Source organism: Camelus bactrianus, chromosome 29, assembly GCF_048773025.1.
Source record: "Camelus bactrianus isolate YW-2024 breed Bactrian camel chromosome 29, ASM4877302v1, whole genome shotgun sequence".
Lineage (NCBI taxonomy): Eukaryota > Metazoa > Chordata > Mammalia > Artiodactyla > Camelidae > Camelus > Camelus bactrianus.
The window spans coordinates 1,260,748-1,287,841 of record NC_133567.1 but is presented as its reverse complement, the minus strand read 5'-3'; the positions used below and the strand labels follow the sequence as shown (position 1 = coordinate 1,287,841).

Sequence of the window (27,094 nt, the reverse complement as noted above, 5' to 3'; positions counted from 1 at the left end):
ATTCGTTTATGTTTACCTTGTTCTGTCTGACATTGTCAGGTTTTATTTTGGAATAACTTTGTTTTTATAGAAGAGTTAAAACTCAGTGCAGCCCCCACACACCCTCACCCGGCTTCCCCGTCCAACATCATCGTGGGGAATTTGTCAAAACCAAGGAGCTAACATTAGCACACTACTGTTACTGAGACCAGACTTACTTGAATTCACTAATGTCCTTTTTCTATTCCAGGATCCAATCCAGGATACCACATTCTTAACTTATTTTTCATAGTCTAATCTGTAATAATCATTTTCAAGAATATGATTTTTACATAAATGTAATATTACTTGTTATAATAAACTTTGAAATATGGAACAGCATAGAGAAGAACTTTCCAGTCATATCTGAAAGCATAATAATAAAAGCTGTTAAATTTGTTTTTTAAAAATCCCTCTACTTACAGAGACGATGAAAGACAGAAAGTGTGTCTGGGCATAATTGACAAGGTGATGGCAAAGCTGAAGCCAGCGGAGCTCCTGGAGCTCCTGCAGCCGGTGGCAGAGCTGGCCTCTCACCCGTCCACACGGTGCAGGGAGCAGGCATACGGCATCCTCATGTGGGCTCACGACAACTACCGGTACGCCCTGCAGAGACGGTTACACTGCGTTTGCATGGAAGCACTGGGCTGCCAGCAGGCTGGAATGAATGTCATAAATGATAAAACTTAAAAAAAAAAAAGATAATTAAAGCAAGATTACTTCAGTGTATTGAAATACATCTTTATTTTAACTCATTTTACATACGTGTGGGGAATATTCAGAGGGTGAAATTACTGGCTGAGTTCGAAGTGTAATTGTTCTCGGTTATTATCCCGCTAAGATCTGGCAAGATTAAGGAAAGAAACGGCCAGGGGTCCTTCTCTGGCAGGACCCCTTCCCGTGGGGCGGGGGCCCTGTTCTTCCCCACCTCCTGGACTGGGCCTGCGAGCCAGGTGCAGAAGTGGGAGGGGCAGATCCCCTCCCCTCAGTTCTGGGCAGTGTCTTCAGGGCAGAGCAAAAGCAGAGGACAGGAGCAGTCACGTGCTGTCCTGTTGTTACTGTTCTCAGCGATCCAGAGAGCCAGGCCGACGGGGCCTCCCAGGAGGTATTCAAGTTGGCGAAAGACGTGTTGATCCAGGGCTTGACGGACGAGAACCCCGGGCTTCAGTACGTGTCCCCTGGTGCAGCTGGGCTGGCGGCGCAGGGAGGCTCCTTCTCGGCCAGTGTGGGGTCTTCCCGGGGTGTTGGAAGGGTCTGCCTCTTGTTTCCATGATGTGTCATGGAAATGCACTTTAAATCCATGAAGACCTAACAGCCCCGACAAGTTACTCTGATGTGAGAGTCTGGAAGGAGTGGCGTGGCTAGCACTCTCTGCTGTGCCGTGAGTTCTAGCGTTTCAGGATGAGAACCGGCACGAGCCGGGCGTTACTGTGCCCAATTTCACCCGGGCGGCGTGATCGCACCACGAGTGTCCCGTCGAGCGAGGTGTTTGGAGCTTTAGAAATAGGAGGACTTGCAGGGTCGTCGGTGGAGACGGGAGTGTAGGGGTGACTTCTCACTCAGCCCCAGGTGTGCACATCACACGGGAAGGGCACAGACCTTCGTGTGAGTCTGTGTGTCCGCTAACTTTCAGCTGTACTGCGGTTTTTAATTCATTGAACTTCAAAAAATTGGATTTCATAAACATTCTCAAGTTATAAAGCCTAATCTGGTTTTTAACCAGGTTAATTTGAATATTTTATGTCCATATGAAGTTTTGAATTTTTTATGGCACTAATTTTTGGACTGAATTGTTTTAGCAAGGCAGTGAGAGCCTGTATATAGTTTCTTTTGAGGTTTTCTCAGTTTCGAAAATGGTGGTTATATACTGATCACTGAAACCTCCCCGGGGAGTGGGGGGAAGAGCTCAGTAGTAGAGTGTGTGCTTAGCACACACAAGGTCTTGGGTTCAGTGCCCAGTCCCTCCATCAAAAAAAAAGATGAAAATAAAAGAAAACTTCCCAGGTAATAGAGTTGAGAATAAAATCACCTAGTTTCTCACCTCTTGTTAAATAACAAGTTTTGGAACCTTCCCTCCTTCAGTGCATGCGTTGTTCCCCTGTGGACAGTTTTGCGTGTGGCTTCCCTGCGTTGGCTCTGGCAGGACATGAGCTGCAGTCCCCAGCTGGCACGCGGACAGTCCCCACTGGGAACATGGACAGGCTTCGTCCTCTTCTCTCCTCTCTGCCTTTCAGGTTGATGATTCGGAACTTCTGGAGCCATGAAACTAGGATGCCTTCAAATACCTTGGGCCGCTTGTTGGCCCTGAATTCCTTATATTCTCCTAAGATAGAAGTGCACTTCTTAAGCTTAGCGACAGATTTTCTGCTTGAAATGACCAGCATGAGCCCCGACTTCCAGAGCCCCATGTTTGAGCACCCTCTGTCAGAGTGCGAGTTTCAGGTGGGTTCTCGTCCCTGTGATCCGAGCTCTCCCTGCTTGTGGTCGGTGTCGTCCGCTAGTGGTAAACGTCTGTCTTTTTCCTTCGGTTGAGGTGTAGCTGACACTCAGCATTGCGTTTGTTCCAGGCGCTCAGTGTGACGATTTGATGTCGTGTGTATTAATTACAGAGTCATCGTTACAGTTAGTTTGGCTAACGTCCGTCACGTCACATAGTTACGGGTTTTTAAATTTGCACTCTCTTGGCAACTTTGAAATGTACAATGTTATTAACCATAGTCACCGCGCTGAACATTATACCCCAGGACTTACTTATTTTATAACAAAGTTTGTACCTGTTGACCCCTTCATCCATTTCTCCTACCCACTTCGCCTCTGGCAACTACCAGTCTGTTCTCTGTATCTATGAGCTTGGGTTTTTGGGTTTTTGTTTTAGATTTTACGTATAAATAAGATCATACAGTATTTGCCTTTCTCTGACTTATTTCACTAAGCACAGTGCCTTCAAGGTCCATCCATGTTGCTGCAAATGGCGTTATTTTATTCTTTTTATGACTGAGTAGTATTCCATTAAATAAATATACCACATCTTTATTCAGTTATCTGTTGTTGGACAGTTAGGTTCTTTCCATGTCTTGGCTGTTATAAATGGTGCTGCTATGGACACAGAGAACAGACTCGTGGTTACGGGGTCGGGGGTGGGGGGAGGATAAATTGGGAATTTGAAAACTTCACCTCTTGGGGAGCGATGGAAGGGTTAGCTGTCTTGATTGTGGTGGTGGTTTCATGGGTTTACACATCTGTCAAAATTCATCAGATTTTTCATCTGGAATATGTATAATTTACTGTGCAGGAATCGTAACACAATAGAGCTGTGAAAAAAAAGCTAAAACCACAGTGCTGCTGTGACACTGGGACACATATGTCTTTTCAAGTTAGTGCTTTGGTTTTCTTCAGATAAACCCCAGAAATGGAATAGCTGGATCACATGGCAGCTTTATGTTTAGTTTCCTGAGAAACCTCCACCCTCTTTTCCGTGGTGGCTGCGCCGGTTTCCATTGCCACCGTGCACACCACGTCCCACTCTGGTGGGTTCTCTCTTGTCGTGACGACAGTGGTTCTGACGTTCCCTGGTGACGCTGTCTTCTTTCCTTTGCTTGGAGTCCAAGCTCTCTTTCTGAAGCAGCCACGTGTGCTCACCTGCTCTGCTCCCCTCCCCCTCCTGCAGCCGCTTCAGTGAGGGTTCACACGTGGACCCGGCGCTCCCGTCAGTCCGTGTGTCTCCCGTCTGGGCGGGGCACTGGGAGGGGTTGAGCTTCCCCGCAGGTGGCATCTGGGTAAGGAGTAGAAAAGTGGTGCCTCCCCGCCGGCGCTGATGGGTGTTCTCAGTAGGCGGATGACTGCTTCGTTAACTCTTCTAAACGTGAAAGGCTCTTCAGCTCCTCTCACGGGCACAGGTGAGGCGCCGCGGTTCTGCTGCCAGGCGGGCGCGGCGCTGGAGTGCGAGCCTCCTGTTGGATGTCTCCTGTGCAGGAGTACACCATCGACCCGGACTGGCGCCTCCGGAGCACCGTCCTCACCCCGATGTTCGTGGAGACGCAGGCCTCCCTGAGTGCCCTCCAGACCCAGGCCCAGGACGGGGCGCGAGGGGCGGCATCCAGGCAGGTCCGGGCCACGCAGCGGCAGCTTGACTTCACGCTGACCCAGAGCGCAGGCGAGTGCTGGGCGGGAGCTGCCCCTCGGGGCGTCGGTGCAGGGAGGTGACGGTGACGGGAAAGGGAGGGAACCTCGAGAAGAATGACAGTCAGAGGAGAAAGGGCTGCGGTGTCTGAAGGACCAGCCCCGGAGAGGTACAGAGAGCGGGGCGGGTGCTCAGGCCGCCCACCCCCACCCACCCCTGCGGGTGGTGGGCTGTCACCACAGTGAAGAGCGGGGGCCAGGTCTTTTCTGACTGGGAGAAACGGGGAAGTCTCAGTACGTGTCTGTTTTGTTTCGGTTTTGTCCCGAAAATCTGCTTCGTGCATCAGATTTAAACCTGCTTGCCTGGGCAGCAAAGCAGAGCTGAGCTCGACTCGCTCGCTGTTTGTGGTTTGCTGGACTGTCTTTCTCAAATGGTCCACCTGCTCCCTTTGGCCAGCACAGTGCGAGTTGTAGAGTAAAGTCGTTTTGTATAAGTGCTTCGATGTTTTCCTTGAGAGTTTTCACATTCTGTTGGTTCTAGAAGTTGGACCACTTGGGACAGTTTCAGTGGGAATTTTGTGACACTGATGGTAGAAACCACGGGCTTAGTACCTGCGGGTAGAGACACTGTCGTCCTCACCAGCAGGTGACATGGTTCCTATTGTCAAGTGAGGACTCAAGGCTTGGATGCCCCTGAGGTCCTGTTTTCTTGCTGCTGGGACGTGGCTCCTGCTCTGCAGGCATACATGGCACGTGCTGGTGGGTGGCAGGGCCAGCCTGACAGGCCTGTTTGCAGGGGGAAGAGGCTCCTTCCATTGGCTGACGGGGGGCAGTGTGGACCCACTGGGGGACGACGTGGACACGGCCTCGTCCTCATCCTCGTCCCTGCTGTTTGCCCACAAGAGGCCGGAACGGTCACTGCTGAAGTCGGTGGGACCCGATTTTGGGAAGAGGAGGCTGGCCCTCCCAGGGGACGAGGTGGAGCACAGAGCAGAAGGTGAGTGCTGCCGCGGAGGTGTGCCCACCCGCCGCCTTGCTTGCCCCGCCTGCCACCCCGTCGCGGGAAGCCTCCCACTCTGCCCGGGCATCCCCGTGTCCATTCCTGGTCCCGTGGCTGCCCCACTCCCCCCTGGGAGCCTCGTACGGCCTGTGGCTGAGCACAGGTCACGTGGCACTGGTTTCCTGTCCTGCACAGCCATTTTTCCTGGGTGTTAGTGCTTATTTTCCTTAGGTGCTTAGCTTTCTGCACATCTGCTCCCACGTCTCCTCTGCATTGGACGGCTGTCTCCTTTGTGGCCCCCGCATCCACCCTGAGCCTCCACGTGGCCGTGGTCTGGGGGCCACTCAGGCCTATGGCCTGCCCTTCCCCTTGGTTCTGTTCATTCTTCCCGTGGGCAGGGGCCCAGGCACCCGTGGGGACAGAGCTCTGTTCTCATCTGGTCTTTTGTGAGGACAGAGTCTTTGCTCTGGGAATGCTCTTAGGGTCTCCTCTTTTAAGCTAGTTTTAGGAAATGTCACCGAAGTGTCCACTTTTCTGGGCGTGAGGGCCCTTTCAGGCTGCCAGCTCCTGTGTTCCGGTTCTGAAATGTTTTTCCTTGGGTGGTTCTGATGGTGATTTCTGCAAGCCAGTTCTCTCTTCTTGGAATCCTGTCTCCACTGTCAGACCTAATGGATTATGCTTCTACTTTTCTTGTTTTTTATCCCTTTTGTTCCCTGTTCTAGGAAATCTCTGACTTGATCTTTAACGCATGCTTTTAAGAAACCCTGCTTTTAATTTCCACGAGCCCTTTTGGTCTCTGAACATCCCTTCAGTCCTTGGTCCGCTGGAATATCTGCTGTGACCTTTCTGATAAGTGATCTCGTTCTGAATTTTTTTCTGGAGGGTCTGCTTTTAACAGTAGCTCTTTCCCTGTTGTTTTGGCTCCTGTCTTTCTCATTTGATGCTTTTTCCTCGAAGGTCTGGTGATTCTTGGCTTTCTGCTGTGTTCCAGGTGGGGCACTGAAGGGTGTTCGGAACAGTACCCGCACATGGGGGTGCTGACTGGCCTCTGGGACGTGGAAGCCCTGTTCTCTGCTGGTCAATCACCCAGAGGCCGGCATGCTCTCCTGCCTGCCAGCCGGGGGCCGCGTGGAGGGCGGCTGGGTCCCGGGGCTCCAGACGTCCTCCAGCTCGCCTGCCTCTCCCCTTGCAGGCTGACTCTGCACCCACACCCCCCTTCAGCCTTGTGTCCCGAGGCCCCGCTGTCCCTCCGGCCGTCAGGCTCTGTCTCAGGCGCAGGCCTCACCACCTGTTCTCCAACTTCCAGAACTGGCTGGCCGCCTCCAGGCTGGTCTTTGGGCCTCACGAGCTTATGTTGTTTTAAAAATAAAAGTAAACAAAGGTGAAAAGTAGATTAGCAAATTCTCACTTTTATTTTAGGGATTCTGGGAAGGAGGCAAAGTCAGCCACGAACAATGAACCTGCTTTCTGTTTTTAGGTGCAGATAGTCGGGCCGAAATACTGAGATTACGCAGACGATTTTTAAAGGACCAAGAAAAACTGAGTTTGATTTACGCCAGGAAAGTTGTTGTTGAACAAAAGCGGGAGAAGGTTTGTATCCGCCTCTGGAGTTTGGTTGGTAACAGCTGCTCTATCAGAGGACGTGCACTGAGGAGACAAGCCTGCCTGCTGGCCTGCAGCCTGGTCCCGGGGCCTCGGTCCGTGTGGCCTAGCGTATGCATGTGCGGTGGCCCCGAGCCCCACTACAGCCTCTGCCCTGGGGCTGTGCTCCCCCGGGACGCCGGGCTTCCTCCTCGTGGTGGAAGCCTGACCGCCCGTCATCCCTGAGATTGATGTCTTACAGCCTCAGCCCCTCCGACCTCAAGGTCGCAGCCTCGACCCACCTGGGGGCCCACAGGCTGTGGTCGGAGGGGGAGGCCGTGCCCCTGGAGGTGCTGGGCGTGGAGGGAGTGTGGCCGGCGAGGGGACAGTCTGCTGCAGACACAGTCCTGGTGGGAATTAATAGTTAAACACCTCTCAGTGTGGAAGTAATGAGAGACTTTGGTTAACCATAGCTTCAGTGTGACACCCTATCAGTAATTATGACCGACTGTTGTAAAGACTGGATGGTGGCAAAAGAACTGTCTTGGTTCTAATTTAGTTTAAGGCCTCAAGCATGTAACTTCCACATCTGCGTGTGCCGTGGCCGAGCGGCTCTGCTGTGTCTTCCGTGAAAAGCAGACGTGCCTCTGTGCTCCCTCTGTCTCTGTAGCTGCAGCTCTGCAGGGAGGGCCTCGGGGACGCGGCTGCTCCTGGTCCAGTCTCGTCCCGACCAGGCTTCCTGAGGGTTGGAGCCGGGGTCGTGGGCAGGAAGTGCAGGGAGAGGCCTGGGCGGCCGGGCGGCCCTGACACCCCTGCCTCATCTGAGCCTGGTTTACGGCTCTAAAAAGTTTTAAGTCAAGTTCTCTGGTTTCAGAGGAACTCAGATTTCTCTGTGAGACACGTTTCAGTAATCTTCTGGTTTTCATGTGGCCGTGTCATTGCCCATGCGGTAAAGCACGCTGATTGAGCGTCCTGGATGAGGGCTGTCTCGGATCCACTCGTGAGGACACGCTGACGGTCTCACGGCGCGTGCTGCTGACTCCTGCGTGAGGGTTCTCACCTTCCCGTTTCCGTGGTGACAGGAGGTGCTGGCTGAGCTGAGAGTGAGGCAGGACGCGCAGGTCGTGCTGTACCGGAGCTACCGTCAAGGAGACCTGCCTGATGTCCAGATCCCACACAGCAGCCTCATCGCCCCGCTGCAGGCCGTGGCCCAGGTGGGTGCTGGAGCCTGCCCGGGGCGGCAGGGCCTTGTGGGTCAGCACGAGGGCTGGCCTGTCCCACATGTGTCCTGGCCCTGCTGCTCCCGGCTCTGTGAGCCTCTGTCCGGGGTTCTGCTCACACTGATCAGACGGGGCAGTCTCTCTTACCTGCAGCATTCGTTGAATGAAACAACGTGTAAGTTGCGAAGCCACTTAAATCATGGCTTATACAAACCCTTTCTGGGGGATCGGGGTTCTTCCTTCCCTGGGAATTTAGTAGCAGAGGGCTGGGAATACTTTTCTCACTCGTTAGGGGATAAGAATATCAGGAGTGAATGGCGTTTTCTAGCCGAATTCCTTGACAGAAACAGGATATTTGTCCCTAGAAAGTCTGATTACAATCCCTTTGACTTTAACTGAAATAACTTTTAAAGTCAAAGAGTATTATATGTTAATTATACTAGGTGCTGAGACACAGTGCTCTATGTTTTACTGCACTTGAGTTTGCGGTACTGAAATTGTTTATAATAGGTTACATCTGTTTAGCCCATTACTGTTTCACAAGCTTTTAATGAATCAAAATAATTACATTTTGACAGAATTTGCAGAAGCAGCACACAGTCCTTTGCCATCCCTCCAGCCGCCCTCACAGCTGACGTGACTAGCGCTGTGTGAAGACCTAGAAACTGACATTGGCACTGAAAATTTTATTTACTTCTACATTCATGTCTTCACTTAAAAACATAGACAGTGCCTCCCAGGAGCTGTTCTTAGAGGCCTTGGAGGGTGGCGCTGGGGTGACAGAGCAGGGCAGCCTGCCGTGTGTGCGGGAGGCGGCTGCTGGTGATGCCCGAGTTTCATGGCCCACAGATGGGACTCTAGGAGTTAAAGCTGGCGCCTGGTCATCTGAGGGTGCTCCAGGCTCTGCTCCATCCCTGAGCACCGATCTTCCCACAGCCGTGGGCGGCTGTCCCCTGGCCTGGGGCAGGGACCGCAGGCCCAGACTCATTCAGGCCTTGAGCTTTGAAGTCTGCGTCTCTGGTCCTGAAATCCCTGCTGTCATGCCTTTTGTAAGACTCGTGTCAAATGCATGTCGTCAGGTAAACTCCAGACCTGCCCGTCCATGGCAGCTGCAGCTCCTGTGAAGTACAGAGTGTGTGTGTGGGTATGTCTGCGTCTCAGGTGAAGCTGTGACCTGTCCCCCTGCCTGTCCACAGAGGGACCCGATAGTCGCCAAGCAGCTCTTTAGCAGCTTGTTTTCCGGGATCATGAAAGAGATGGACAAGTACAAGACAGCATCCGAGAAACGCAGCGTGACTCAGAAGGTGCTGCAGGACTTCAGCCACTTTCTCAGCACCACTGTCTTCTTCTTCCCGCCCTTCATCTCCTGCCTCCAGGTGCGACTGCTCGTGCGGGGTCCTCGGGAGTCTGCCGTTTCCCAGGTTGAAACAAGGCTTTTAACAGAGCGGTCGGTGCCCTCTCTCTGGGCCGCCTCTTCCCAGACGGGTCGATGCGGTTTATTTGTATTTCAGAAAGGCACTTATCCATGACAGAATAATGAGAAATGAAACTTGGCACAAAGTTGTCCTGATCTTACTAAGCCAGTCCCTTCAGTGTCACTTGGCGCTGTCCTAGCCCTGCCCACTCCTGTGGGAGCTCCTGCTTGCACACGGGGCGGGGCCTGGTGGCGGAGGGGGCGGGGCCTGGTGGCGGAGGGGGCGGGGCCCGTGATGAGGGCCCTGGTGGACTGTGCACGCTCCGGACAGTGGCCTGGCTCTGGGATGGTGTCTGGGGCAGCGCGGCTTGAGAAGAGAGCCAGTGCAGACATGCTTTCATAACTACCAGACCTACTTACTAGGAAATTACTTTCCAATGTATGAAGTGTTTTCTTTGCCATTCAAAATTTGGATCGTTGCCAAGTCCCTCACAGACAATCTTTTGGTTTCATTTCAGTATTTTTGTAAGTACTTCCTTCCCTGGAGTAATTCAAAAATTACATTCTTTAATATCACTTACCAGTAGCTCTCGTTTGTAAGCTAACTGGGTGGCAGTTCCCTGAGATGAGGCACTCAGTGTCCCTGCGTTGCCCTTTCTGACGGGGCGGGAGGCTGCCAACGTCGTTTCTTCGCAGGCGTTAGCTGCTCTGCTGGCCTGTGATTCACAGGTAGAGCCCCTCCCTCAGCTTCTCCCTGAGACGCCAAGCATAAGGCTGAGCAGTTGCATTGATTCAGTCAGTATTTCAAAACAAGTTTCTCTACATCGTATTCTGAAGTGATTTTTAAAATCTGTATTTCTAGTTTTGTTCCTAACGTTGATTTAAAAACTAGGTCTTCTGGTTGCTGTTGGGAGAGTCATTGACCGTAAGTAAGCAGGCAGCTTGTCGCCCTCGCTCGCTGTGGGCCCTGAGCCTGGGACAAGCAGCCTGAGGGCCTGCAGGGCCGAACTTGGGCCTAGACAGCTCTCCTGCCTCCTGTCTGGAGCTGCTGTCTGTGTGTCTGTCCAGGCACCGCAGGGCGTGGGGCCGGTGTTCGCAGGAGAAACCCCTTTCAGCCACTTTCCCATAACAGTCAGTGACTCCACACGTACCTCAGCTCGCTGCCCTGCATTTGTGCTATTCGTTGCTTGTTTGAACTTCATATAAAATTTTTATTTCTTTCACCACCAGCACCCTTGTTGAAGGTGTTGTGTGTGCAGAACTGTGGAAAACTGAAGTGGACAAGTGGCCCTTCGCCCGGTACAGTGAGATGAGTGTCCAGGCAGGAGCCCTGGTATTAACCCCATTGGACAGTCAGCACTCTGACATCTGGGCATCACCACTGTTCTGTTTTGGAATTTATAAGAAGTGAAGTCAGTTGGCTGAATTTTTTTGCTTAGCAAATCTTTCTTTATAGAAAAGTGTCGGCAAGATTACACACACAAGTTGATCTTGAACACGGACTTAGAACTGATCTCACTGTGAGCACCTGACTACGTATAAAGGAACTCTGCCCCAGTAAAGCTGTTTGTCTACTGAAACAGTTTCTCTTGGGCAAATAGGAATAAATCTTAAACTGGGTGCAGTCAGGACAACACTGTTTCCCACAGCATCTGGAACATAGAAGGTGCTCAGTCAGTATTTACAGGCTGAGAGGGTTACTTGAAAATTAAAAATAAATTTGTTTTAAGATATTATTATCCTACTCAGGCCCTCCCTCTCCCGATGACATGGTGCTGTCTCAGAGCTCCGCCCTCAGTTCAGACGGAGCCTTTCTGTGCTGTTAGTGGAAGCAGGGTTGTTGGAGTCTTGTCTCCTCCACCACCTGTTCCTTCTACAAGTGACAGACATTTTTGTTCGCTTGTTTGGAGAATCTGAGTTCTCCAAGATTCCAAATGTGGAGCTCAGGTCAGCGCAGTGGGAAGAGGTCCGTGTTAGTGGGCATCCGTGCAGGGCACTGCTGCGGGGAGGGGTGGCCATGGCGGGGGGCTCTCCCAGGGACGCGCAGGTCTGCTGTCAGGACAGGGCTGTCCTGTTCGTACTGCTCTCTCTGTCGATTTAGGGTTTTTCATTATTTTTGTGTACGTAGAACTCTTAAATTGCGAGCCACAAAGTAGAGGTCAGTGTGGTGATTACTGGAGTCCTCCGTCAACATTACTAGTCAGCCCGGGTGGATGGAGGTGGGAGAAGCCGTGGGGAAGCAGAGGTGCGCATGCTTTGGGGGACTGGACCTGAAATCTTCATGTTTTAGGTGCTTTTCTTGCGTCTTCAGGCTAAAACATTCCTGGAAACTGCCATTGTGTCTGCACATAAAGAATGTGCGTGAACGTCTCCATAGTCACAGTAGTTTTGCTGCTTTAAATTAATCCAGGATTGGAAGAAGTAAGAGGTCATTTCCTCCTTTGAGCTAATTGGATGTTGAGGGAAATTTAATGTAATCACACAGAGATGTTTGGCTGTAACACAGGTGGTCAGACCCTCTTCACTTCAGTTGCATGAAGTGAAGCTAGTGCTCGGCTTGTGTGGATGTGGTCACAGGGCCACAGCCTGACAGCTGCCATCTGTGCCTTTGCAGGAGGTGAGCTGCACACACGCTGATCTGCTGAGCCTTGACCCCGCAGCTATCAGCACCAGCAGCCTGGCCAGCCTGCAGCAGCCCGGGGGCATCCGCCTCCTGGAAGAGGCCCTGCTGCACCTGGCGCCCCGGGAGCCGCCTGCCAAGCGGGCTCGGGGGACACCCAGCCTCCCTCCTGATACTGCCCGATGGATGGAACTTGCAAAGTAAGCCCTGCGCCCCGACCCTGCTAGGGGCCCACAGTGATGGGACACCTCAGCTTCACTTTGACAGAAAAGCAACACATAAAGCTGACAGCAACGTGCTCCACGCCCCAGGAACTGTTGTCACTGCTGCTGTCTTAAACGGGGGAGGCTGGGCCGCGGGCAGGGCAGACTTTGGTTTGTGTCAGAGACTGGCAGTGAGGCTGGCAGGAGTTGTAGGACCAGGATTAATTTTCACCAGCTTCTGGGTTCTTGAGCACATTCCAAATTTTAGGGCTAGACAAGGGTGCCACGTAGGCTACCACAGACGTGCAGTGAAGTTACTGTGACAGTCTAACACGGAACAGGCTCATTTAATAAGTCAGTTTATACACTGTAAACCTATGACCTTTTCAGGTTTTTATTTAAATGCAGTTTAGAATAATTTCTGCCTTCTGTCTGGCTAAAGTTGTAAAATTTAATGGTGACTTCATTTTTAAGACTGTATTTTTATAAAACAAAAATAACATACATCTTTTTTAGCTAATATAATGTGTAACATCTTGATTTAATGTCATTTCATTAGAAAGAAGACTTTAGAAATACTGGGGTATCTGCTGATTTGGACTTTTTAAAAATTTGTCTCATAGACTGTACAGGTCGATTGGAGAGTATGACACCCTCCGTGGGATCTTCAGCAGTGAGATAGGAACAAAGCCGGTCACTCAGGACGCGCTGTCAGCAGAAGCAAGAAGTGACTATTCTGAAGCCGCTGAGCGTTACAATGAGGTAACACTGGTCTGCAGCCATTGTTGGCTGTTGCACTTTTGGCTGAATGGATTCAGAGCTTCCTAACGTCTCAGCCTTATTCCCTAGCGTTTACACCAAGGTTAGTAGCGGAGAACGGTTTCCTGGTGGCCAAGTGTGAGCTCGTCTTCGTTGTGCCTCTAACCCTTTCAAGAAAACATGGTTGAGCAAGAGAGAAGGCAGAGAGCGCTTCCTAGCAAGCGCTGTGAAACTGTCAGGCTGTTTCGGTATCGGAAGCTGTCATGTCATTTCTCTTTGAGTTGGTTTTGGGAAGATGACTCAGCTCGGTTTTGCACATGTTGTGTTTGGGGTGAGGGTGTGGAGCAGGGACGTCCTGGAAGTTCGGGGGCTGTGGCCTGTGGGGACTGGTGGGGGTAAATTCTTCTGCAGGTTCGTAAATGTCCTGTTTTCTCATTTTCACTCTAAGAACTTTCTAAGTAAATAATCCACAGTATGTAAAGTAGCTTATGATGAGCCATTTAATGGCTTCGGTTTATTAACTGGCTTCATTGGTAGGGCTGCCTCCTGGTGGGGCTTTTATCTTCATCGTTGTGTTAATTCCTCCCAGGTTACTCGGCCCTCTCCTCTGAGATGGCGGTTCTGGGTGTGGGGGCTACTCCACCTCCAGGCAGGCGTTCTCCTTTGTGCTGATGTAGCCTCTCCTCCACCAGGCTCTCAACAGACAGGAGTGGGCGGATGGCGAGCCCTCGGACGCTGAGAAGGACTTCTGGGAACTCGCAGCCCTCGACTGTTACAACCAGCTTGCCGAGTGGAGGTCGCTGGCCTACTGTTCCACAGCCGTTGTTGCCAGCGAGAACCCCCCGGACCTGAATAAAATGTGGAGTGAGCCGTCCTGGCAGGTGCGTGGAATCCGTTCTGCGGTCACTGAAGGCCCCTTCTGGGTCGCCTGTGTTTCTCATTCATGAAGTTGCTTAAAGCGTTTCAGAACAAGGTGGTGGTTGTGACTATTAGGATATTTGTATAAACCGACTTCCCCCCAAACTCTGTGTTCTTGTTAGACTGCTTACTGCTTGTAGCTAACCTTTCACAGTAAGCGGGTGCCTTAGAAGTGAGCGTCACCTCCTGGTGTGGCCGCTCGGAGGGGACTCCTGCTGCGTCTGTGCCGGGGCAGTAGGCCGGCCCCTCGCACGTCGCTCTCAGCTGTGCTTGGAGCCCCTTGAGCCACACCCGACGTCCAGCTGTCTTTCAGCTCAAAGTAGTTCCCATTTTCTGTAGTTCACATCCTTGTTTACTCTGTGGTTGTAAAGTGAGCAATTTCAGATGAAAATGTTTTTAAAATTGTAGTTTTAGGTTTGAAGCATCCAACGCCATCAGTTTGGCTCTAAACCTTGACCTGTTAAATTATACCAAAGGTCTTGTGGTGGTAAAAGCACGGGGTGACGCAGGTCCGCTTCCCGGCGTCACAAGCAGGATCTGTGCTCCTCAGGAGACCTACCTGCCCCACATGATCCGCAGCAAACTGAAGGGGCTGCTCCTGGGAGGGCGCGACCAGTCCCTGCTGACCTTCGTGGACGAGGCGGGGGCCTTGGCGCCCCGGCGCGCCCTGCTGGAGCTGCACCACGGCCAGGAGCTGAGCCTCCTCTGCATCCTGCAGGACGACATCGACCGTGCCAAGTACTACGTCGAAAACTGCATTCAGGCTTTCATGCAGGTAACACAGGTGCACCAACCCGAAATGTGCCGTTGCTGCGACGTCTCCCAGTCAGCACCTCATGCACGGCAGTCCACGCCTGCCCTCCTCCCCTGCACTTGTCTCCGCTGACCCCTCCGCACGCTGGCCTCTGTGATGGTGCCTTGCAGAGGTTCCGCCTTCTGTCTTCCCTTGGGTTTCCTCCTCTCACTGCAGACCCTCCCCCCGAGCGGCCAGGCAGGGGTCTGCGGGCCGTGTCCCCACCTGGGTCTCTGCCTCTGTTGTCGGCTCGTTCTCTTAAGGCCGCGTCCTGTATAGACTCTGGTAACCTTTGTCACTGGCGTAAATTGACATTCACTGTCTTTATTTTAGTTTTTAAACAAATTTTAGGCTGATTAGTACACTCGAGAGGAAGTCTATTGAAGAAGAAAAACTGGCTTCTGTAGTTGGCAGTCTTACATCACAGGAGGTTGTCATTTTTAAGAATAGGTGTCAACAGAGGTGGTGTGTTCCTGATTTTATTGCTTTTATTGATTTTGTTGAGCCAAAATGTGATAGAAAGCCTACGTTGAAGCAAATTTAGGCCACGTGTCAGCTGCTCTGGTGGCCTGATTATGAGCCTCTTGAGGCAGGCTGCGTGATGCATTTGCAGCACAGTTGCTGTATTTCATATTGTCCTCAAGAACTGTGTTAAAATCTAAAAAGTAAGCTGACTTGTAAACAAAGCTGAATAACTTTTTTCCAGAATTATTCTAGTATTGACGTCCTGTTACACAGAAGCAGACTCACCAAATTGCAGTCTGTACAAACTTTGATCGAAATTCAGGAGTTCATCAGCTTTATTAGCAAAGAAGGTATGTTTCATGTGTCCCTACTGTGTTTTTTCCTTTTATAATCATGGAAGAGTGTCGGCATGCGATCTTCTTGTTTAGTGAAAGCACACGCTTCTTAATGTGTGGCTTAGGAACTGCCTGGAGTTTATTGTACAAACACGCACTTTGGGGTGGTCGAAGTAAATGTTTAAAATGGTCGGGTGCTGTTCTGGGCACTGAGGAAGCTGCAGGTCGTGAGTGATCAGCACCACGTGGTGTGTGTGGCACAGAGGCGAGCACAGGATCCCACAGGAGAGGTGGGGACAGAACCTGCCTGGTCCGGGGAGCGGGGCTCACAGAGGGCCGGCCCGCCTGGAGGTGCTGCAGGTTCTGTGGGTGCAGGAGGAGGTGGGGGCCGCTGATGGGGGCCCCCAGGGTCCACGGGAAAACGTACGTCTTCACAACGGTAACGTATTTTAGTTGTAACTCTGAATTCCCATTTTTGTGCTAAATAATTAAAAATAGCTATGAAACACTTTCCAGAGAACTAAAAACTGGCGTTCAGAAGTGTCTGCCCAACTGTTCTCAGTTTGAACTTGGAGAATCATCTGCGTGCGTGCTGTCGGCAATGCGCCGCTCCAGCAGCGAACTCTCTTTTCTTTTATTTCCTAGTTTTTAACCCTCTCACGAGGTGGAGTCTTTCTCCTCATGTTATAAGGGCTTAGATTAGATAAGTCACCTGAGCTCGTATGTGAGGAACCTGACTCCGAGCTCAGGACTGTCTGACCTACACTGTGGTCTCAGCACTGCTTTCCCTCCAGCAGAGAGAAGACCGAAGTGCTCAGCGTTAGCAGCATGGGATCTAAGTCCCACGCGGGTTCTCGTGAACTGCTCTTCCGAGGGCTCGGAGCCAGGCCGTGTGGGTGCTGCCGCTGTGACGCGGCCTTGTGCACCGGCCTGGCAGTGCCGACGGCAGGCGCTGCGGGTGTTCCCATGCCTGGCGCGCACAGAGTTGCCCTGTGGTGACACGGGTCAGATTTTGCCAGCCAGAAAACGGGTGCAGTGCTGTGAGAAACTTGTCAGTTTTCAGCGCTTTTTAGATTTTGGAATTGTGGGTGGAGGGCTGTGGACCTGTGCCGAATGCAAAAACTCTTATTTTCTCATCTTTCCTCTGTAGCCTTAAGAAATTGAGTTTCACTGTCAGAAAATATTAAATGGTAACTTTGTGCTCCTGCTGTGAAAGTTGAGACAATGTTTTAATTTGGACAAGAAATCTGAATGAAGTTTCTGTTTACCGTTGGCAGCTGCACATTGTAAGTCGGTCTTTTCACCAACCCGTGGGATAGTCACACTCGAATATCATTTTTAGGTAATTTGTCATCTCAAGCTCCCCTTAAGAGACTCCTGAGAGCCTGGATGAACAGGTATCCGGACGCTAAAGTGGACCCCGTGAACGTCTGGGACGACGTCATCATGAACCGGTGAGATGTGAGCCTTTTGAGCTGAATTTGGATTCTTTCCTGAAGTTGCCAGAGTAGCGTTTCTCTCAAACTGTGATGTAGGAAAACGGGGGGTTTGAGCCTTGTGGGGGCCAGTTTCCACTGCGGTTGTTCTGACGAAGCTCCCTGTGGCTGCAGATGCACCCGTGGGGAGAAGCCAGGGTCCTGCTCCTGCCTCAGGGCTGAGTGTTGAGGGCTGAAGTGGCAGCAGAGCGGAGCTGCATCACAACTTCTTGTTCTGCTGTCACAACTGGGTTTCTGAGCCTCCCGCCTTCTGCCTCCCGCCACGCAGTTGTATTCACGCTTCCGCAGGTCTGAGATTATTTCACGCCCCGGGAAGTCTGCAGGCAGATGGTAACATGCATTTCAGAGACGAGGTTGTGATGATTGTGTGCAGATGCACACAGCATGCGGGACTGAAGGACTGTGACCCCGAGTCGTACCGTTTCCTCTGCTACTACAGCTTTTTAAAAATGTACTTCTTATACTTTTGATTTTTTAAACTTTTAAAACTTTTTATTTTGAGATATGTTCTTATCTGTAGAAAAGCTGCAAGAAAAGCAGAACTCCATTGTGCGCCTTTTACCCAGATTCACAGTTTTTAACATTTTGACATCATGCCGCATTAGCTTTGTTCTCTTTCTCTCTCCACGTACGCGTGTGTGTTCTTTGAGCCACCGCAGGGTGAGCTGCACACGAGCGTCTCTGCCTCTTACCAGTCACCTTCCCTAAGAGAAGGGCGCACGAGAGCCGCAGCGCCGCAGTGGCGTCTGTTTTCATTTCATTCTGCGGCCTCAGCTCCAGTGTCGTCAGCTGTCCCGTTGGTGAGCTTCAAAGCACTTTCTCCTCTCCTGGGATGGGACCCCGTGCAGAGTCGTGTTCGCATTTAGCTGGGAGGTCTGCTCAGTCTCCTTTAGTCGGGGACAGTTAGCTCCTCGGCCGTCCCTCGTGACACTGACACTTCCGAGGCGTTCACCTCAGGTTGGTTTGGTCTGTGTGTCCTCGTGACCGACTTCACCCCCAGGTGATGCGCTGGGCCCGGTACTGCTGGGGTCCTTGTCCAGCGGCGCCACATCTGGAAGCACAGTGTGTCTGCCTGGCTTTGCTGGCGATGCCCACGCTCCCCCGTGTGCAAGGCCTGCGCTTCTCCCTCTGCAGCGGTCGTCAGCGTGGGAGACGCTGGAGACGTGCCGTGTCTCGCTTCTCGTAAGATGCTCGCTCATGTTCCTCAGCCCACGTCGTGTAGGGAGCACCCTTCCTTCTCCCCCATCTGCGTGTTTACTCATTTTCTCAAGTGTTAATTATCAACGTAGGAGCATGGATTCCAGTTTATGTCATGGAATGTAGTATTTATTTCGTGTTCAAGTTGTCCCAGATGTGGCTGGTGGGAGACCCTTCAAGCTGATATTCCAGGCTCATCTTGCAGAAGTACTCCCTTTTGTTTTCTTCTAGAAATGTTAGTTTTAGTTTCTTACCATTTAGGTCTATGGTCCAGTGGAACGTAGTTCTTGTAGATGGTACAAGATGGGGGTAGACGTCCACTGTCTCCACGTGGCTATCTGCTTGTCTAGTCCCACTCGTTCGAAAGTCTTACTTACTGTCATTGAATGGCCTTTGGCACCATTTTTTGAAAATCAGTGACCATGTGTGTGTGGGTCTGGTTTTGAACGCTGTGTTCTGTTCCTTGACTTACGTGTATCTCTTTTCACAAGACCAAACTGTCTTCATTACTGTTGCTTGACTCAGATAGGGTGGGGGTGAGCTCTCCAACTTTGCTTTTCTTCATAAAAAAATGCGTTTATTTTATTTGTAGTTATATATACATCTTAGAATCTGCTTGTCAACTTCTACCCAAAAAAACAAAAACCCAGAGTTTGGGATTTGACCGACTGTAGGTCAGCTTTGGGAACTGCCGTCTTAACAACACGGAGTCCTCGAAGTCACGGATGTGGGGCGTGTCTGTTTAGGTCCTGTTTAAGTTCAGTGATTTGTGTTTTTCAGTATGGAGGTCTTCGACGTCTCTTGCCAGATTTGTTCCTAAGTATTTAATGTTGTAAGTGGAGAGTTTTTCTTGTACTTTCCAACTATTTGCTGCTCGCATACTGGTTTTCTCACAGTTTTGTTTTGTCATGAATGGGTATTGAATTTCGTCAGATGCGGTTCCTGCATGTGTGGAACTGGTCGTATCCTCTGTCTCCTCTGTTGTGCGTACGTCTGTCGGGGCCGTGTTGTCTGCAGTGCTGTTCGGGCCGGCTGTCTCCTCACTGACTCTCTGTCGGGAGGCCCGTCCCTTGTTGGATGTGGGGTGTCGAGCGTCACTGCGTTGCTGTTTTCCCTGCTAGCTGTGCTCGTGTTTGCCTGGTACACGCAGGTGCTCCGATGCGGGTGCGCACGTATTTACAGCCGTTACGTTTTCTTGACAGATAGGCCCTTTATTGTCATGGAAGGACCTTCTTTGCGTCTTCTTGCTGTTGTCAGCGTGAAGTCTCCTCTGTCTGATAAGGTGCAGCTCACCCTGCTCCACCCGGGTCACTGTCTGTGTGGAACCTCTTTCTTGTCTTTGCTCTGGTGGTGGTGTCGTCATGGTGGAAGTGAGTCTCCTGTAGGCAGCATGCCGTCGGGTCTTGTTTTACCCGCTCAGCCATTCTGTGCCTCTCACGTGGAGAATCCGACCCCTTTACGTTTCAGGGACTCCCGACGGGTCAGGACTTACTGCTCCGTTTTGCTGGTCGTCCTCTGACGTCTCTGTGGGCATGTGACCTCTGGCCGCTTCCCCTCCTCTCCTCCTGTGTGATCTGATGACCTTCTGTTTGGTGTGCCTTGACTTCTTTATCATGCCCTTTTGTGTACCTACTGCAGGTTCATCCTTTGTGGTTATTACCATAAGGCTTACACAAACTACTTTGTGACACCCGGATTTAACAACTTAACTGTGGTAGTATTCTTTTAAAAAAACTTTTTTTTAAGTTAAAAAAATTTTTTAAGTTTTTATAGTTTTTAAATGTTGCTTTCCATTTACAGTTATTACAAAATATTGGCTGTGTTCCCCGTGTTGTATAAGACATCCTTGAGCCTGTCTTACACCCAGTAGTCTGTATCTCCCACACTTTATTGCCCCTCTCCCCTACTGGTAACCACTAGTTTGTTCTCAGTATCTGTGAATCTGCTTCTTTTTTGTCATATTCCCTAGTTTGTTGTACTTTTTAGATTCCACATCATACAGTATTTGTCTGACTTACTTCACTTAGCATAATACTCTCCAAGTCTATCCATGTGGCTACAATTGGCAACGTTCATTCTTTTTTATGGCTGAGTAGTATTCCATCACATATATACATATATATATATACACGCACACCACATCTGCTTTATCCATTCATCTTTTGACAGACACCTAAATTGCGTCCATGTCATGACGATTGTAAATAATGCTGCTGTGAACACTGAGGTGCGTGTATCTTTTCAAAGTAGTGTTTTTGTTTTTTGCAGATGAACACCCAGCAGCGGGGTTGCTGGATTACGTGGCAGTTCTGTTTTCACCTTCTTGAGGCCCCTCCCTGCTGTCTCCCACAGGGGCTGCACAGTGCACACCCCACCAGCGGTGCCCGTGGGCTCCCTTTCCCACGCCCCCGCCTCATGTGGTGCTTGTGGTCTTTTTGGTGACAGCCAGCTGGCAGGTGTCAGGTGGTGGCTCGTTGTGGTCTTGATTTGCGTTTCCCTCAGGATTTATCCAGTTTGAGCTCCGCTAAGCTTCTTGAATCTGTTCCTCTATGTCCCCAAATTTGGGGAGTTTTCTGTTACTGTTTTTCAGGGTCTTTTGCCCCAGGTTTTCTCTCTCTGTGGGGTGCCAGTCACACACATTTGAGACCCTGAGGCTCTCTTCACTTGTCTTCAGTCTGGTTTCCCCTCGCCCTTCAGAACACGTTATTTCTGTCGGGCTGCCTTCTGATGCACTGTTGTTTCCTCTTAAGTCAGTCCAGTGAATGTTCTATTTCAGGTATCGTATTTTTCAATAAAATGTCCATTTAGCTCTTGTTACACTCTCTCTCTACGAAGATCCCTGCCTTTTCATTTATTCCATGTGTATTTTCTTGGCCCACTGGCGATAGTTAAAATAGCTGTGTTAGGGCCCTTACATGACCCTTCCAGCCTGTGGGTCAGCTTGGAGTTGATGCCTGCTTCCTTGTCCTTTCCACTGAAAATGGATACGTTTCCTTGGTTCTTTGAATATCCATTAATTTTGGGTTGTATCGTAGCAAATGTGGATGTTCCCTGGCGTGGACTCCCGAGTTCCTGTGCGGCTCCCAGGACGACATTAGTTGCTCTGCCCGGCAGGCGGTCAGCCCGGTCACACTGAGACGTGGGCTCTGTCCTGCTCTCTGCTGCCTCAGGCTCGGCTCAGTTCTCAGTCAGCTCTGCACACACGGCGTCCGGTCGCTGCGGCCCCTGCGGCTTCATGTTGGGGGCTGGGGCTCCTTCTCCGGCTCGGACCCCGTTCCCACTGCCGTGCTCGGTTTCTCCAGGCACTGCGCTTCAGGGCCCGTCGGACCCTCGGTCCCCTGGGCGGCCTCGTTGAGGGCCCCTCATGGAAGGAAGAGAACAGGAGCTCGTCTGGTGGCGAACCTTCCACGGCCGGTGGGCCAGTGCGGGGGGCGCAGAGCTGCGTTTTGACCAGCGCTGCCACTGGTTAGCAGCAGCAGGACACGGGCAGGGCCAGACCCGGGGCTCTGCTGTTTTGGGGAAGAGGGTGCCCTTCCTGGCTTCCTTCTCCCGGGCTGACCCAGGAATGGCAGGTGCCGGAACAGTCCTGCCTGTGTTCACTTTGTTGCTTCTCCGGGGCTTCCTTACTCGGCCGCCTGGAGCGGAGTGTGTTCTTCAGAGCCAGGAGGAGGCCCCTCTCACGGGAGAGGACGTGTCCTCCTGGCCCCCACCGCCCTAGCCGTGAGCCCCGTTCACGCCGCAGCACAGCCTCCTGCCTCAGCCGCCCCTCCGTCTCTGGGCGGTACCGAGCACCTGGTTCGCACCAGCTCCCTTGCCTGGCCCTTGGGCAGGAGGGGGCGGGGAGGAGCGCAGAGCAGGTCCGTGACTGGAGCGGGAGATCCCGATGGCGTGAGACATGCCGCAGCGCTCCCGAGAGAATGGGAGCTAGCCCCTGGGTGAACAGAGGGTTAGCTGGTCACTCACTGGGGTGAATTTTCACGTTAAGGCCCCTCGTCAGTGTTACCGACCATGAAAATAATGGAAACAGAGTCACGGAGCCAAGTCGGGCGTGTGGGTTGTGAATACAGATGGCCTCCCAGCAGTGCGGCCTCGTCTGTGCCATTCCGCGTGGCTCTAACCTGTTCGCTGCTGACACCGTCCACCTTTGGGAGGGACCTTAGATTTGGAGGAAAAAGAAAGGCGGTGTTGACCTGACGCACAACCCAGTGTGCTGTCTGCTTGTTAAGAGAGCAGGTTGTGACTGAATCTTTACCCTGTGGAGGTGGGAGCAGTAAATGGCACCTGGGAATTCTGTTGAACTATCCTTGGTGATCTTTCAAGACTTGGCTCATCAGAATGCAGCGTGACTCCCGCGCCGGGCGTGAGCGTCCTAGTCTGAAGACGAGGGCGGGTTTACCAGCCGCGCGCCCTCCGTCTGACCCTGCCCCGCAGCGGCCTGTGTGTCGGAGCCTCCTCTCGTGAGTCTGGCGCTAACTCTCGCTCTTCTTTGCTTTGCGTAGATGTTTCTTTCTCAGCAAAATAGAGGAGAAGCTTAGTCTTCTTCCAGACGGTGGCGGTGTGGACGCGGGCGGAGACGGCGGCTCCGGGGACGAGGTGGACGTGCGGGCCCCTGCGGGAGATGTGTGGTCCCTGATCGCCGGCTGCAGGTTCTCCATGAGGATGAGGATGGCGGAGAGCGCGGGCGAGCAGGTGGGCCCTCTGTCCTCCGCTGGGTCAGGGCTTCACGTGTCCTTCCGTCTGAGGCCAGGGACAGCCGCGCAGTCAGTGTGCTGCCTTTGTGGGAAAGTGAACTTGAGGAAACACTTCAAATTTTACAGAAAGCCTCTGAGAGTTTATCGTCTACCTATTAACCACTTCAGAGTGATTATTTCCTGTTACTTAGAAAGAAAACCTAGTACCAGGTTTGGTAAGTGAATGCTCACCAGTTAGGTATAAATTGTGTTTAGCTTTAGTTTGTGGAAGTGTATCATTTGATAAGATTCCCTTCTTGATGTAAGTGTGCTTTGCTTAAAGGTTGCACATAAACTGTCTGGCGTATTAAACTGTTTTTCATGTAGTTAAACCCTCTTAGAATGTTCCGGGGGAGCTTGCTCCTGCAGTGACCCTACACTGATGGCGACTGTACGGCACAAAATGTTACTCTAGTGGAAATAATGACTGTTTCTGTGTTGTGGGTTTAAAAGCTCATTTGTAGGATTTTCCTTAAGGCGGGTGTTGTGCCAGGAATCTGTGCATTTCAGCCCAGAGCAGCACATCAGTCCCTGCGGGGAAGGCAGAGGGTCAGGCTCCCGAGGACCCGCTCCTCCCCGTCTGTCTCTCCACGTGCTCTTGTCTCAGATCCTCCTTCGTGAGTCTGTGCAGCTCCCGCCTTGAAGCTGGAAACAGCCATGGATGTTTCCTGTCTTCCTGTAGTGAGAGAGTTTCTCACCAACTGTGTCCTGCTGCTTCCAGAAGCACTGGCCATTTCTCCTTCCATCTTATGAGCTCTGGGTGCAGCGGGCCTGGCCGTGGTCCAGGGCGCTTGGCTGTGGGGGTGCAGGGGGCTTCAGAAGGAAAGGCGACTCGTGCTCCCCACTGCTGGGTGGAGGAGGAAAGGGGGCGGCTCCCTGGAGGAGGAGGCATCTGGAATGGCAGGAGAGGAAGGTGCTGAGTCCAGTCACACAGAACCCTGAATGTGAGACCCTGGGAACAGCAGCGTCTGCGTGCGCAGAGGGTTGTTTCCTGATCCTGGTTTGCGGTGGACTGTGAAGTACGTACGTGGCCTGGAACGGAGGCCTGGAGCCTCCAGGAGGGAGGTTGCTGAAGGTCTCTGAGTAGCCCAGCTGCGGTGGAGGTTCTGTGGGAGACGGACTGCTGAGCGGAGAGACAGACACCACGAGTCTCGAGCTGGGCGCTGGTGGGAGTGAAAACAGTGTGAAGTGTCCACTTAAAGAAGGAGACACAACAAGACGGAGGCGCTAGGGGTGACGAGGACGGCTGGGCCGTCACTAGAAGGCGCAGGTCTGAGGAAAACGTCTTTGGAAGCAGAATTGGAGGCATCGATTTAGACGACGTCCAGTAACAACCGCCAAATGAAACAGACAGACTGCTCAGTAAAGCTCAGAACTGGGCCTCTGGTGACGCTCAAGTGCAGAGACCTGATGAGGGGAGGGGTCACGTGGACATCACAGACCTGACGCGGTTCAGAAGACACAAGGGAGTCTTTGCCACCAAACAGCAGGAGGTCAGACAACCCAGCAATGAAACGGACGAGCGTCTGGATCGACATTTCTCCCGAGAAGACGCACAAGTGTCCACAAGCAGGTGGAGAGTCCGCAGGCCGTCGGCCAGGCCCACCACCCAGACGGCTGGGGTCAGAAGGAGGGTCCCACGTGCGGGGGTCTGGGGACAGTGGCCATGGAGATGCATGGAGCTGCTCGGACAGGCAGGCAGTGCCCACAGTGCCACTCCTGGGTCTGCACCCACACAGACGTTTGTACACAGAGTCTTTATTTTCACTCAGATTAGCAAAAAGAGCATTATTCAAAATAGCCAAAAAGTGGAAACAGCCTGGGAGTTTGTCTGTGGGTGAATGGCAGATCCAGTGTGTGTCTGTGCAGGAGAGCAGCACTCAGCCCTGAAGGGGGGAAGCTCCGATGCACCACCAGACACAGGACCAGCGCACCTGCTGCTGCCCTGGGAGGAAGTGTGACCGGAGGGTCCGGAGGCACAGGGAGGGCGGGGTGAGGGGCAAGCGCCTGTGGGCGGAAGGTTCTGGAACCAGATGGTGTGGTTGTCGCTCAGTGCGTGAATGTGTTGAAGACGTTGGGCTGCACTGACTGGGAGCTGTGTCCCCACGACTTGCAGAAAGACACCCAGTAACTTACGGTGGAGAGTCCTGGGCCGTGATTTTACTTCTGAATTGTCCCCGTCATTTTCTCTCCTGTACTGTGCAGGGCAATTTCTCACTTGCCATGAAACTGCTGAAGGAGCTGCACAGAGAGGCAAAGACGCGGGAGGACTGGCTGGCGAGGTGGGCGCAGAGCTACTGCCGGCTCAGCCACAGCCGCAGCCGGGCTCAAAGCCGCCCCGAGCAAGTCCGCACGGCACTCAGGACCGTCTCCCTGCTGGGTACGGCCGCCCCTGCCCCTTTCCGTGGCTGGTGTCCACCTGTCTCCTGGACTCCAGAGGCTTTCGGAACTCTTACTTCTCTATCTGTAAGATGAAGTGGAAGTTAAAAATGTTCTCTTTAACACTTAGTCAGATTTGGGGTGTTACAGTTTAATTATTCTGAGAACTTTCTGTTTACATACAAGAGCTGCCTAGAAAGGTACCAGGAAAGCCTTCTTCCTCGTCAGTGCTCCGTCTGTGACAACGTGGCCTTTACAGCTGAGGGTGTAGCGGACCCCAGGTCTCGTGTATGTGTCCTGGTTGCCCAGCAGGCCCCGCTGAGCGAGTGCCCAGCCTGGCCCAGACCCCACCCTGCGGGGCGGGTGCTGTGAGGGCCAGAGTCAGCCCGCCTGCAGTGCAGACAGAGACGCACCTTCCACACGGACCCCAGGGTGGGAGAGGCATCCGGTCGTTGGGAAGGGGGAGGAGGAGCGTTTGCTGAGTCAAGAGGACACTCAGTTCTCATGGGAGTAGTTGGCTGTGGTTGGTAACAGCCGTGTGAAACGAGCAGGGGTCCCGGTGATCACGCGTCTGAGGGCTGTGTCTGGCCAGGGACGGTCAGCCCACAGGTGGGCGGGCAGTGTGGCCGGCGGGGCTTGCTGGGTGTCGGACGTGGTCCTGGACCTCTGCCTGCCAGTCTCGCTGAAGGCCACACGTCAGTTTAAAAGCGGGGTTACCAGCGTGTGCGCGCAAGCACGTGGGAGCCTTTGTGGGCTCTGTGACAGTGGGAGGTGTTTTGACAAAATGCAGGATGACGCTTAAATAAAAGTTTCAGGGATTTAAAAAAATTTTTTAAAGTATTTTTTTTTGGTGGGGTAATTAGGTTTATGTATTTATTATGATTTTTTAATGGAGGGACTGGGGAACTGAACCCAGGACCCTGTGCACGCTAAGCACACGCTCTGCCACTGAACCGTGCCCTCCCCTGTTCAGTGTTGTAATGGTTGAGCCTCTGGACTCTGGTCACTGCTGTGGGCAGAGAACACCTGTCATCAGTGAATTCAGGAATTTCCTCACCAGTGTCTGAAGTTAGTTTCTTAACCTTCAAGACTTCACTAGTTTCTTAATACAAAACAATTTTTGTGCTATGAATACCTTCTTTTTAAATTACAGTACTCACTTCTGAAAAAGTCGTGTGTGTGTGTTTCATGCAACAGGTGAGAACACGTCAAGCTTCTCAAGCAGAGACGGCCAGGCTTTCCGCAGCCGGAACGTTCTCCTGGGCACTGCGTACCGGATCCTGGCCGACGCCCTCCGCGGGGAGCCTGCCTGCCTGGCCGAGATGGAGGGGAGCGAGGCCAGGAGAGTCGTGGGGCTCTCTGCGTGCAGTTCCGAGGACACGCGGGAGGTAGTGGCCCTGCGTGTGGCCCAACTGTCCGCCGTGCAGGCGCTGCGTCTCACTTCGTGTTTTTAGAACGCACTTGACAGCTAAATGCAGCCAAGTTGCTTGTTGGAAAGTTGACACACTCCACGTGTTTCCTGTTTATCTGAATGATACCATCTCTGTGTGTGTGAGAAATGAGAAGCCTGTGTTGGATTGATGTGGACAGCTCTTCCACGATTCTGTCCGTGGAACTGCCCTTGAGCCGGGCCGATGCTGTGTGGGGAGTCCGTCTGGCCTTTACCGCTTTTTAACTGGTGCCGGCCTCGTGTGCTCTTCTCAGATGGCTGTGCCGACGCTTCCAGCTGGGGCGCGCCCCACTTCAGCTGTGTCCGTGCCTCCTGCCTCCACAGGGCCCCCAGCCCTTCTTAAGCCTGACCCGGGGCTGTGGGGCCCACACTGGGCTGGTCCCTTTCTGGGTGGTTC

The 27,094-nt window shown here is 52.3% G+C and overlaps 1 protein-coding gene and 1 long non-coding RNA gene across 5 annotated transcripts in view; one reads left to right on the top strand and one right to left on the bottom strand.

The window, feature by feature from the left end:
* The window catches only part of PRKDC (protein kinase, DNA-activated, catalytic subunit), a 120,093-nt gene that overhangs the window by 76,467 nt on the left and 16,532 nt on the right, over positions 1–27,094 (top strand). For all 4 annotated transcript variants that reach the window (XR_012503213.1, XM_074355054.1, XM_074355053.1 and 1 more), the window contains 17 exons: positions 444–617; positions 1,087–1,185; positions 2,253–2,460; positions 3,991–4,171; positions 4,934–5,134; positions 6,615–6,727; positions 7,801–7,932; positions 9,135–9,314; positions 11,967–12,172; positions 12,799–12,937; positions 13,627–13,815; positions 14,403–14,627; positions 15,352–15,460; positions 16,788–16,899; positions 22,638–22,827; positions 25,074–25,248; positions 26,445–26,635. Coding sequence is in view for 3 of the 4 variants with exons in the window: in XM_074355054.1 (XP_074211155.1) it covers positions 444–617; positions 1,087–1,185; positions 2,253–2,460; positions 3,991–4,171; positions 4,934–5,134; positions 6,615–6,727; positions 7,801–7,932; positions 9,135–9,314; positions 11,967–12,172; positions 12,799–12,937; positions 13,627–13,815; positions 14,403–14,627; positions 15,352–15,460; positions 16,788–16,899; positions 22,638–22,827; positions 25,074–25,248; positions 26,445–26,635 (2,824 nt within the window). In the remaining variant the exon portion in view is untranslated. The remainder of the gene's footprint in view (positions 1–443; positions 618–1,086; positions 1,186–2,252; positions 2,461–3,990; positions 4,172–4,933; positions 5,135–6,614; positions 6,728–7,800; positions 7,933–9,134; positions 9,315–11,966; positions 12,173–12,798; positions 12,938–13,626; positions 13,816–14,402; positions 14,628–15,351; positions 15,461–16,787; positions 16,900–22,637; positions 22,828–25,073; positions 25,249–26,444; positions 26,636–27,094) is intronic.
* LOC141575565 (uncharacterized) lies at positions 739–26,543 on the bottom strand. The gene is made up of 2 exons (XR_012503215.1): positions 26,408–26,543; positions 739–25,332 (listed from the first exon to the last, which is right to left on the bottom strand). It is a non-coding gene; the product is annotated as an uncharacterized LOC141575565 (long non-coding RNA).